We start from the raw sequence: 12,046 nt of genomic DNA on the forward strand, positions 1-12,046 counted from the left end.
GTGTTTGTGAATGAGTGTTTGCACTTGCATGTGTGTTAAAGGTCCAATTAGTAATATCTAGCGGTAAGGTTGCGAATTGCAACCAACCGGCAAACGCTTACTCCACCCCTCCCTTTCAAAACACTACAACGACTGACAGAACATGTTGAATTTACATGCAAGGGGACCCGTGGTGTATAGAAACAGCTCATTCTAAGGTAATAAAAACATAACGCTTCATTATGTAAGCTTTTTATACACCTCTGAAGACATAGTTATATATATTATATTACATTCAATAGATCATACCAAAAATGACACACTGGACCTTTAAAGTATTGTAATTTTAGTTACATTTCTTGGATTTCAATTGTAGGTTTAAATCAAGCCATTTTAATATCATTTGAAATGATTTCTCATCACACACCCTGGATTCATTTCATCCATTTTACATGTAATTTCTATTTAACATTTCAGATTATATTCATACAAATAAGTTTAATACAAAATTAACACAATTTACAGAAAATTGTGTGTTTATCGTAGGGAAAGTAGGTTTTCCTTTACATTGGATGCCATGCTATTGATCAGTTTAGCAATTTCTTTGATAAGATTTTCTGAACTGAGTTTGTGGTTTTAAGTATTTATCTGTTTGCATATGTTTCTCTTCTAAAGATGATCTAGATGAGCTGCTCGGGGAGTTACCTGTGGAGTCATATGGAGGAGTCCTTTAAACACACCGTCACTTTAAATACAATGTCTATTATTAATACATACTATAACCACACAGTATATTAAACAATCTATGAAAACAACAACACCCACTTATCAAACGCTTCATCACATTTGTTTAGGTTTTTTGTAAACCTTTGTGAATATGTACATAAATCACTTGTCTCATGCAAAAATTGAAGCAATAAATACTTAATGAGACCTATAAACAGGTGTTCTTTTCCTGAGTGGTTGTGTGTCTCGCTGACAAAAGCGACATGCTTTTGTCGCTGGTATTGTACAAGTGTAGAGAACATGTCTGCACAGATCAATGTTCATTTCAGGCTGAAAACAGCTAATCAAAACAGCAAGTTTTCTTATGAATTTCAGTCCTTAAGAAGGAAATTTGCTGGCTGGATTCACCCTTAAAGGACCCGAATGGCAAGGTTTGTCATTTTTGATGTGCAAGCGGAATGGCTCCCACAATGGGGTTTGTTCACGCTGTTTAAAAGCTTTCCCATGGCTTACTGGAAGACTTCTTGAGTGGTTAGCATTACTTTATCTCTTCACCCTTTTACATTTGTACTCCATTAATTTTATTACTTCATGAATTGCTCTGTACTAATGCTTTCTTGGTCTTGCTGTCACAACAGTGTGTCGCTAATTGTATTATTGATTTCGTATGTAAGGTTTATTCATTGCAGGGCATTAAAAAGCTGTGGAAGCGTGATTACTTATTCAGTCTTCCCTGACATATTGGCTTGTATGATAATGAATTGGTTTAATATTCAATCTGTCCTCTCTCATCCTTTAGGTTACAGGAAGGTAAGATCAATTAGTTGGGGATCATTTATGGTTGTAAGCAAATTGCAGTAGTAAAGAATATGTACATTAGCAGCAGCACTGTATTTGTACATGCCTGTATATATTGCATATATTCTTATCTGGTATTGCACCATTATCAGTGGCTATAAATGCAGCATTTCAGCTTTTCATTTGAGCTAGTGGCATCTCGTGGGTATGTTCAAACCTTGATAAAGCTCTTCTTGAGTTCATTTGACACCCTGACACAGCCTAAAGTAAGCTACGGTGGCACGCCGGAGCTCAGAACAAAGACGGTGTGTTAAATATTATCTGTCAGCATGTCACAGATGTCTCTTGTTACTTGGAGAACTAATGTGAGTTTCATCCAGGACCCAAAGGACGAGTAGGCCATGTTTAAACTTTTCTCATTATTGGAGTTAACAGGGCACAGGGGTCTTGTCTTAGTTGCTTCCTTAAGTCATCCACAGTCTGGAGAACATACAGCTGTCAGCAGCATCAGTGAGTGTCACGGAGATGCTGGTGAGTGACTGGCTTTTAATGGCATGTGTGCTTGTCTGAGGGCACAAAGGGATGCACCCCACACAAAGGGGGCCCTACATTGAAAATATTTAAGAACCACTGCTCTAGATCTGTGTTTCGTAACCACAGCGCCGAGGCTCATAGGGCACATCAACAGACTTTAAAGGGGGTGACTGAACATTACTTATAACATGATGAAACGAGCATTAATTTGAGCTCTAATAACATAAAGTTTTTCATGGTGTGATTTTTATAGCACATTGTAAAAAGTTTTCTGTGTGTGAAAGGTTGAGTTCCACTACTGTGATTACAGCATCTGGAGTGAACGCGTTCCGCAACTTCCGAATCAGTCGCTAGGGGGCGACGAAAGCACTAATAATCCCGTGTCTAATGTCTTTAGCTTCAGTCCTTAAAGACATTACTTCACAAATGTCTTTTTTTCTTTGGGACTAGTTGAATTGCCTTAATGAATTAATCGACACTTGAAAGGAAGCCAGATTTAATCAGCACAATGTCTCCTTGTCAGTTTTAAAAGGCAGTCATTGTTATATATTGAGTCAATTCAGTGATCAGTTGCCCAAGTCTTCAGCATTGATTGTACAGGCTTCAACACCCGAGCCTCTATCCTGCCATTTTAAATGCACCAAATCTCACGATAAAATTCTGTGAGAAAAACTCATAGTTTGTTGTGAATTTACAGCCGTCATTGGAAGTGTTATGTGGTTGGTTTAAATCATTCTGTAAGGCCTGTTGTAATGCTGCATGCTTCAGATCTCTGGATGACTTCAACATGAATGTTTCTCTCAAAGAAAATACTGGATATGCCAGACAAGTTTGAAGAACTTCTAGGGATTTTTTAAAAGCTTTTTTGTTAGCTTTATCCTATATCGAAATGAAGAAAACAGCTGAATGTGTGTAGCCTAGATGTTATTAATTTTAGTATTTGTAATATTTTTAAGGGTATGGTTGCCAAATTCCCATCCCTTAAAGTGATATTTTGAAGAAAGTTGGTAACCGAACAACGCCAGCACCCGTTCACTTCTATTGTATGAACACAAAGCGAATGGGTGGAAGTTAACAACATTATTAAAAATATATCTTTTGTGTTCTGCGAAAGAAAGTAACACAGGTTTGAAATGACAAGAGGGTCAGTAAATGACAGAACTTTTGGGGGAACCCTGTATTTCACACATCATGAAAACTGTATCTGTTCCTGACCCATGGGTTAAATTAGAAGGATAATGTCAGTATATTTCATTTTAAAACCACAGCGGTAGGTATTTTCCTTCAGGTAAGACATATGTGTGTCTTTTCTCTTGCCAATCATTACAGGCTGTCAAAGCTCCAGTATTAACAATTCCACCTAGAATCAGAGCTGTGTGTGTGTGTGTGCCGTACGCTCCTTCTGTGTAAATGTATTTGCAGGGGTTCATCAATTACCTCTGCTCGCTCTCTTGCTCGGTTCCTCACGTCTGCGGACGCTGGGCCGAAACGGATGAGAAAATCAGGGGACTGGAATGGGGAAATGAAAGAGCGTGAAAAGAAACTGATGAGGTAGAGAGAGAGAGAGAGTGGAGAATAAAATAGGTGTCAAGGGGAAATAAATAGACAAAGCGGGTCTAAAAACATATGCTCCGTTATTTATGGTCTATGGTGATACGAAAACGTAGTTTTTTCAGATGGCACTGTGTGGGGGTTTATGAGAGGTGAACAGAGCTCAAGGAAGCGTTCAGTTCTTGAGGCTCTGCTCTCCTAATGCGCTCTGGCGGCTCCAGCCAGATGAGGCGTGAAAAATGTGTCGAAGAGCAAGTGCAGAGGATGTCAGTTCAGAAGTCTCCCTGCATGACAGTCGGACGACAAATAATAAATGCTAAAAGTATTGTAGCATTATGATCTCGCGTACATTGACGGAGGAATTGCGTTTTTTGTAACATTACGTTTTCCCGCAAGCATTCAATTTTATCCCCTTGTGGAAAATCCTTGTACTCCTCCAAATTCTTCTCTCGCTGTCATCTTATTTTTCCTGTTACAGCTTCACATGCTCTCTCTCTCTCTCTCTCTTGTCCTCTTTATTCCTGTCTGCTTGCATTACGACGCACACTTGTAGCTTCTCTCTCTCTCTCTCTCTCTCTCTCTCTCTCTCTCTCTCTCTCTCTCTCTCTCTCTCTCTCTCTCTCTCTCTCTCTCTCTCTCCCTCCTTGATCCCACCTCTCTTTCGTTCTCTCTTGTCTCTCTCTCTCTCTTTGATTTTCTCTGCCCCCCAACCGCTTGTGACTTGAATGTTGTGCAGACGCAAGCATTACACAGAAACACGTTTCTCCGCACACACGCACGCAGGCGCGGTTTATAACATTACACGTTGCGGTGTGATGACCGCTGCCCGCCGGGCACGAAATACAGTATCTGTCATCTGTACAAAACTGCCGACATCCCCTCCCTCTCTTTCTCGCTCTGTCCCCCCTCTCCTTTCTGTGAGTTTTCCCTTCTTTTTCCATTCGTTACTCACAATCTGCTTCTTGTATCATCCATCAGTCTCTGAGCGGAGAGGAGCGGAGTATGAGCGCACGCGGCAGGAGGGGACAGAGAGGGAATACGGCGCAGACTGGAATTCAGTAAGCATCTCCTGAACCTTCTCTCCCTCCCTCTAGACGAAGCTCACATCTGTACCGGCTCAGCTGTTGTGCGCTGTCGGCGTGGAGAGGAGCGGAAAACAAGCGCGTGATGCTGGTCGGGGCGGACTAGAGCGCTAAGCGCCGGGACTGGGAGAAGCTCTCGCTCGCGTACTCCGTGGACCCGGGATCAAAGACAGACAGCATCTTCTACGGCCCTCTCTGACCCGCCTCTCTCTGTCTCTCTCTCTCTATCTCTCTCTCTCTCTCCCTCTCTCCCCGTCTCTCACACACAGGGCAGACACTCATGCACGACGGGATGTTGTATCGTTAGGCTGCACGTGAGGTGCTTAGAATTGCCATTGGATGTCCGTTGAACGTGTGTGTGTTTGCATGTGCATGTCTTATTTATTTAAAAGGGGCAGTTTGAAATGTATTGTATTTTATTTAAAATGTTCCTTTTTGCCTCTTATTCTCTGTGAAATATTTGCCGTGTTAGCTTTAGACAGTTTCCAAACATCTCGCAAACAAGTAGGAAAGTTTGAGAGACATTTTTGAAGAGAGCGAGAGAGACAGATGGTGTGATGGAGAGGGGCTGTTAGATGTGAAAAAAGAGGCTGGTGATGGAGAGAGAGGATCGAGGCTTTTGGAGGGCTGAACTGAAGGAGGAGGAGGAGGAAGAGGAGGAGGGAGACCCATGGGCAGTATCTTCCGCTCCATCTCCACCCTCTTACACTGCTTAACTGGAGCAAGATCTCTTCTGCTCATCCTTCACACAGTTATCTGCTGTGTTTGCGTGCTCTCTGGTCTACTCTGATATTTATTTATGGTAACCGCTCTGACCTGTAGCGTTCAATGGACCCTCTGTTTCTGATTGGCCAGGAGACAGTTGGCTATGGTTTCAGGGGGTGTGTTTGCCTTGGTTTGTATTTCTTGAAATAACCACACGTTTCATCCTTCCTTGTCTCCATCCATCCATTTCTCGTTCTTTCTCCAAAACCATTTTACGGCGTTCAGTGGGGTTAACATTACATAACCTGCTCTCTCGCCTGGTGTCGACGTTCAGTTTACATTTTTTCACAGCACCTTACAGCGCCATGGTGTCTCTCCATGTTTGTGTCAAACCTGCTGCTTGAGGAAGCACTGTATTTCGTGATATATTATTGATGTGGCTCTGAAACTCTAATGAGGAGAAAATACGGACAGAATAAATGCCAGAAGGTGCCTTGGTCTGACAAACGCTGTGTGCTGATCTCCCCGCAGGTGTGTGCGTGTCAGCGATGGACCTGAAGGAGAGCTGTGGTAGCGAAGCCAGTCGTGAGACTGAGAGCAGGAGCATGGGAGGCCTGTCGTCTTGGCAGTCATTCGCCCACAGAAGCACACTGCACGGTTTACGCTACATCTTCCCCTACTCTTCCTCCTCCCGTCGCTCCTCTTCACGCCGGCTTCTTTGGGGCGCAGCCCTGCTGGCCAGTCTGGTGCTGCTGGTCCTGGAGAGCACAGAGCGGCTGGCCTACTTCCTGTCCTACCCTCAATTCACCAGCGTGGACGCTGTGGTTTCTGGCAGCCTCGTCTTTCCTGCTGTCACCGTCTGTAATCTCAATGCCTACCGCTTTACACGGCTCACACAGAATGACCTCTACCACGCCGGGGAGCTGTTGGCCTTACTGGACGTGCACCTGCAGATTCCCGATCCACACCTGGCCGAGCCTCACGTGATGGCTTTCCTCACAGAGAAATCCAACTTCACTAACTACCGGCCCAAGTCCTTCAGCATGCTGGAGTTCACAGAGCGAGTGGGTCATGACCTGAAGGAGATGATGCTTTACTGCCGTTTCCAGGGCCAGGAGTGCAGCCACCAGGACTTCAAAACCGTGAGTATCTTGAAGATGCTTCGTTTCACCTTTGGCTTGATATTCTGGAAGGTGTGCATTTCATCTCTGTGGACCACATAGTTACTGGCTCAGACCTGTGAGCCTCAAAGTCTGTGTATTTGTTATCTTTGTCGCAGGTTTGTAAAGACGTTAAGCTATTGATTGTTGTGTATGGTGAAGTTCTGGATGTTAAGCTGTAGAGTAAGGAGTTTCAGTGCTTTTGTAAGCTGCTCTCTATCTGTGTATGCCTGAAAGAGTTGCAGAGAAAGTTTGTCTGAAGGTCCAGACAGCTCTTAGCACCCTAACTGTGACACCATGTGTACACGGGAGGCCCGAATAATTATAAGATCTGTCAGCACTGGATGCGGTGTGACATATGCCATGTTTTCAATAAGTTGGGTCTTTTGTCGCCCCAGTCGCATCCCGTGTAGACAAGGTCTTAGTTTACTCTTCTGTAGAATTGCGAAGCTGAACATACTAAGGGTCTGGCAACTTTGGTCTGGGACTTTGGCCGCTGTCATTGGTCGCAAGAGGCCATATGACTGACAGGTAAAGCAACCAATTACGTTTCTTTTGTGAAGAGTCATGTTTAGAGGCGTGGGAGTGTTCCCACAGTAACAGACCAATGTACATTAACAAACGTGTCAAGAGTTAACAGCAACCAAGTTTAAGAGTTCTTGGCGTTAATCTCGCATACTTTTTGGAATTTAGTGTTTAGTCGATCGTGATGAAATCTTGTTGCAACCAACTAGTCACCTTACTGCTTCAATCCGACGGCTTTGTGTTGTTTCCAGAAGTACCATTAAAGAACGTGACACGTAAGTGTCCGGAAATTCTGTAGAATTCAACCAATCAGATGACGACTTAGAACGTGCTGAATTGTTTCCTAAGAAGGTGTGCCTTGTGCATCTGACGTTCAGCCAACAGTCCAAACTTCTATAATGTGATGCACTCATGATTTGTTGGTTATCTGTAATAATATGTTTATTTCCTACAGTACTACTAAGGATTCAAAACAATCTGTATCTCAGCTTATGTGTTGTGATGTCCCATAAAGACATGCTTCTGTTGAATTACTTAATATAACTTTTTCATTACAAATTATATTATCCACATAACAGTTTGAGAGTTAGGAGGTTTTCTTTTTGCAATATTTGACTTGAGATGGCATAAACACCACAAGCTTGTTTAAAACCTGATGATGTGTGTGTTATCTCCACATGACTTGAGAACATTCCAAGGAGCATGTGTGTGCTTCAAGGGAAGCAAGGAACTGTGACTTTATGCACACTTGAGTTAACAAATGTGCTTTTAACATTTCATTCAGTGATGTAGAATCCTAAAACTTCAGTTTTTGTGCCTTTAGTTTGATTGTGACATTTCCATATGGCCAGTCATACCTTCCATCCTTCCGTGATATGCATTTGCCTATATCCTCAAAACCTGCACGGACGACTACAATCTGTAGCCTTCGTGTTAGTTCGCCAGGTTGTGAGACAGAGCCATTTGGTTGTAACATAAAAAAGGAACATTCCACCATTGAGGGGTATTGTGTGACTGGTTAAAGTGGTGTTTAGTGTCTTACTGGAGATGTAAATGCTGGCCGCAGCTGTGTGTTTTTCTCACCACTGAGGGCCTGAGATGATGAGGGTTGATAGCTGGTGTGATACTCAGTTGGAGTGCTGCTATTTTCCTCAGGGGTTGAGGTCTGTTTATTCCCCCTCAGTCACTACACGTGTGGTCTCACTGGTACTAACTGTGCACACACGCCCCCTGTTAACAAACGGGCACACATACACGGATATACCCGCTCTATGCACCAGTTTGCTTTTTTTTTGTTTAATGCTGCATTTTCTTGTCATTGGTCTTGTATCGAGTGAGTCATTGTATTCAGTAGGCACGCATTATATTGCTTTGCTTGCTTTCGGATCTCTTTGTAGAGCTGTTAAGTTAGCTACTCTTTACATTTGTAACAAACAGAAGATAATTACACTGTAGCAGTTTATGGAAGCATGTCTTTAAATTAATGTCAGAGTTTACAGTATAAATAGTACTTTGCGATATGTAACGGTATCTGGCACAAAACTAATGAGGATCTCAATTAAGGTGACAGATGACAGATGACATTAATATTATAATTCGCAATAATAAAACTAATATAACACATATATAACAGATGAATCGCAGCGTTTAGCTTCAAACTGTACAATAAGTATGAGAGACGAAGGGGAGGTTCATTAACTTTTTACCCCAGACTACTCATGTTCAATACAATGTCACATAAGAGCAGTTATGGTTCTGTCATGCTAATTCAAGGTAATAATGAGTGACTGTACTGTTACCCAGGTGAAACATGTAGGTCTTATTGGGAGGGGGGCCGTTTACACGAAAACGTTGTCCCCTGAAATTAAAAACTTTTGATACGTTGTGGCTGTTACTACATGAAAACTGCGTTTTACGGCACTGAAAACAAACATTTTTTAAAACGGGTCTCAAACTGTGAGTTTTTAAAACAACGGCAATGTCGTCTTTGTGTAAACTGAAAACCTGTGAAAACACGAAATCTGATGTCATGCTCATTTTACATGTTCAGTCTGTAGGCATGCGTGAGTATCACCAAAACAACAATGGTACCTCCTGTACTGTGTGTTTGTTCTACTCATATTTCTTAACATCCCCATCTACTGGCCTGGCATGCATAATACAGTGTTTTCAGGCGAATCCGTGTCAACACAGATGCTACATCCTAATTCGTATACCTAAATAGTATTCGAAAATAGAATAAGTACTTCCCAAATCGTAGTATGTTAAAGAGAGATTTCCAAAGATTCCAGGATGGTCTACTTCTTCCGGTAGAAATTTGAAGTGCAGAATGATGCTCACTAATATTTCCCACAAATCACCGTGAGTAGTTTATTAAAATTAAATAACTGATGTATCACTAAATAATAAATATAGCTATAGAGTTGAAATTACATAGGAAACAATAAGTGAATAAATGCATCAATGGAAATAAAAGCTGGATTTTGATGTGTGTGGCAGTTAATGGCCACAATGTTGTCTATGCAACAATGGCCACTTCCGTTTCCTGTTAGTATGTCCCAGTGCATGCATATTGTTTTGCTACACACTAAAATCTATATACTTTTCCATAACAAAAACAGTACATACTTTTAGTGCATACTAGTATGAGAAGGGGTAGTTGGGACGCAGCAAGATTGTTTTGACAATGTTGCAATGCTTACATGAATCAAAAACATTTTCATTGTGTAAACATGGCCTTAGTAACGCTGCTTCCACACTCTGGTTCTATAAAACCTTAAAACCTTAAACCTTATTTCATACGCTTTAAATATGTGACCAAGTTCTGTATCACAAGAATCATGATGAGACACACAAAGATACAAAGGAATTCTGGATAATAATAAATGATTATATTTCATAAGATCATCTCCATCATCTCTTCTCTTTGGTCTTTGTTCCTCTCTAGTGCAGGGTTCTTCATATTAATCTACGGCCTGCTCAGTTCAATGTTTATGGCCGTGCTGTGCTCCCTGATACTCGTTTCATCTTTTCATGTAGGTTCTAGTTTTATTATTACAGGGTAAAAGGACTGTAAATTATAACATGAAAAGTCAGGAGAGGCTCTCAAAAGCTACATTGTATTCAATCTGAGTTGAAATTTGGCATTCATCACATTAGTCATATTGTAAATAGCAGACACACTGATTTAAATTATTTTCTTTAAAATTGCCATCAAACTGAAAACGGTAGTTTTTTTACTATTCAGACGGAAATAAAATGAAAGTACAAAAGTAATAGTGTTCTAATCCAGTTATAAATATAACTTAATGTGCATACTGTAAAGTTATAGTTCACAAAGAAAAAACATTCTGTCATCATTTTCTCACCCTCTTGTCATTTCAAGACAAGAGAAGATATTTTGAAGAATGTTGGTAACCGCACAGCATCGTCACCCATTAACTTGCATTGGTTTTGTGTCTAAACAGTAGAAGTGAATGGCTGCCGGCGCTGTTCGGTTACCAACATTCTTCAAAATATCTTCTTTTTGTATTCTACAGATGAAATATAGTCATATAGTTTTGTGCCTAAATTTGTCTTAGTTTTGTAAATATTTTTTTATAAATAATCATGCTTCAATACAGAAATCTGAACATTCTTCTATCAGAACAGAATGATTTGAGCTTTGAGAGGGACCAGGAGAGAGAGATAGAGACCATTATCCCACGAGTCAGATGTACATCTCATCTGTATTACTGAATCGCCCCTGTCACGAGTAGTATAAGGTTCATCCCTCTCTCGTCACGACAGGCTGTGTGTTATCGCGCCATGAGAGGCCAGGACATCAAATGGCTGTGTACGCTGGTTTACTTTGAAGATTCTCTCCATTTTAGAGATAAGTGCTTCCTGTGTAGGCAGCAGATATCAAAGGCAGAGGTTAGTCTGCCATGGCATTCCCTGATGAGATTCTTCACGTGCAACGATGTTGTGCACAATGAGATCACAAACAGGATTTTGTGTATATTGTGTCTGCCTGATTCCTGAAGACCTGTATGTGGGCTGGTTGAGTAGGTGTTAATGTATGCTAACAGTGTGACCGTAAAGAACAGAAAAACATGCATTCATTCAAGCATAGAGGAAGAATGCTGTCTTTGTAACAATTCAGTGCTTCCTGTGCTCAAACATGGGCTTTTGTGTGCTTTCCCTCAGAGACGATGAAATCAAAATGAAATATAAATTACGAAATGTCAATTAGCAGTCTTGCTTCATGTCCTTTTTTGTCATTAGGGTATGGGTTTTATCGTTACTATTTATTATCAGGCAAGTTTGGGTGATTTATTTTTAGTAATTTATTTATTTTAATTGCTGGTGCCCAATGTTCACGTTTCCATAGATACAGAGGTATAAAATTACAATCCTTGTAATAATTAATAGAAATCTGAGTGATAGGTATAGAGACAGATTCATGGAGTATGTGTTAAATCCAAACATATATCAGTTTGACCAAAATATAAAAAACATGCAAGCGTAGGGAGATTTGTAATTTATAGCTTTCTGTGAAGTTCTGTGGCCTGCTGATGTGCAGATTATCTGTTCAGTGGGTCAAGTAGGAGATGTTGGCCGGTCACTGATTTACATTCTCCATCTTATTGCGCAGCGGTGATGTACGGGCTGGGGCCATTTCCGAATCTCACTCCATTCCTCTCCATCATTTCCTATCACTGTACTTTTCTATTAAATTACAGCAATAGCTCATGAAAGTAATTTTACTTGAGTCAAGCCCATCTGACATGAACAGCCCTGAAAGAGAATCAAACGAATGAGTCATCATTATCACAAGGATTCCGGTATATGTCTGTATATAAATTCCAAAATGTTTCTGTAATTTTTATAGTGGTAGTTCTATAATACAGTGTTTTTAAATTCCAAATGATGTTTTAGGTGTGTACACTAAATTATTTAAAGGTCAAATGTGTAATGTTTTCTATTGATAAAAATGCAATACAA

At 40.9% G+C, this 12,046-nt stretch overlaps 2 protein-coding genes across 3 annotated transcripts in view; both read left to right on the plus strand.

Moving 5' to 3' along the window:
* hrob (homologous recombination factor with OB-fold) overlaps positions 1–927 on the plus strand; it is a 6,536-nt gene extending 5,609 nt beyond the window's left edge. The window contains exon 10 of the mRNA XM_079457673.1: positions 655–927. Within this exon, the coding sequence (XP_079313799.1) occupies positions 655–713 (59 nt within the window). The 3' untranslated portion in view covers positions 714–927. The remainder of the gene's footprint in view (positions 1–654) is intronic.
* Positions 928–4,337: 3,410 nt separating this feature from the next.
* Positions 4,338–12,046, plus strand: part of asic2 (acid-sensing (proton-gated) ion channel 2) — a 234,287-nt gene continuing 226,578 nt past the window's right edge. The window contains exons 1-2 of one of the 2 annotated variants that reach the window (XM_079457208.1): positions 4,338–4,646; positions 5,907–6,517. In XM_079457208.1, the coding sequence (XP_079313334.1) occupies positions 5,924–6,517 (594 nt within the window). In that variant the 5' untranslated portion in view covers positions 4,338–4,646; positions 5,907–5,923. Of the gene's footprint in view, positions 4,990–5,906; positions 6,518–12,046 lie in introns of both variants that reach the window. The other variant, XM_079457207.1, reaches the window with a different exon arrangement.

This window comes from Barbatula barbatula (assembly GCF_947034865.1).
Source record: "Barbatula barbatula genome assembly, chromosome: 5".
Classification (NCBI taxonomy): domain Eukaryota; kingdom Metazoa; phylum Chordata; class Actinopteri; order Cypriniformes; family Nemacheilidae; genus Barbatula; species Barbatula barbatula.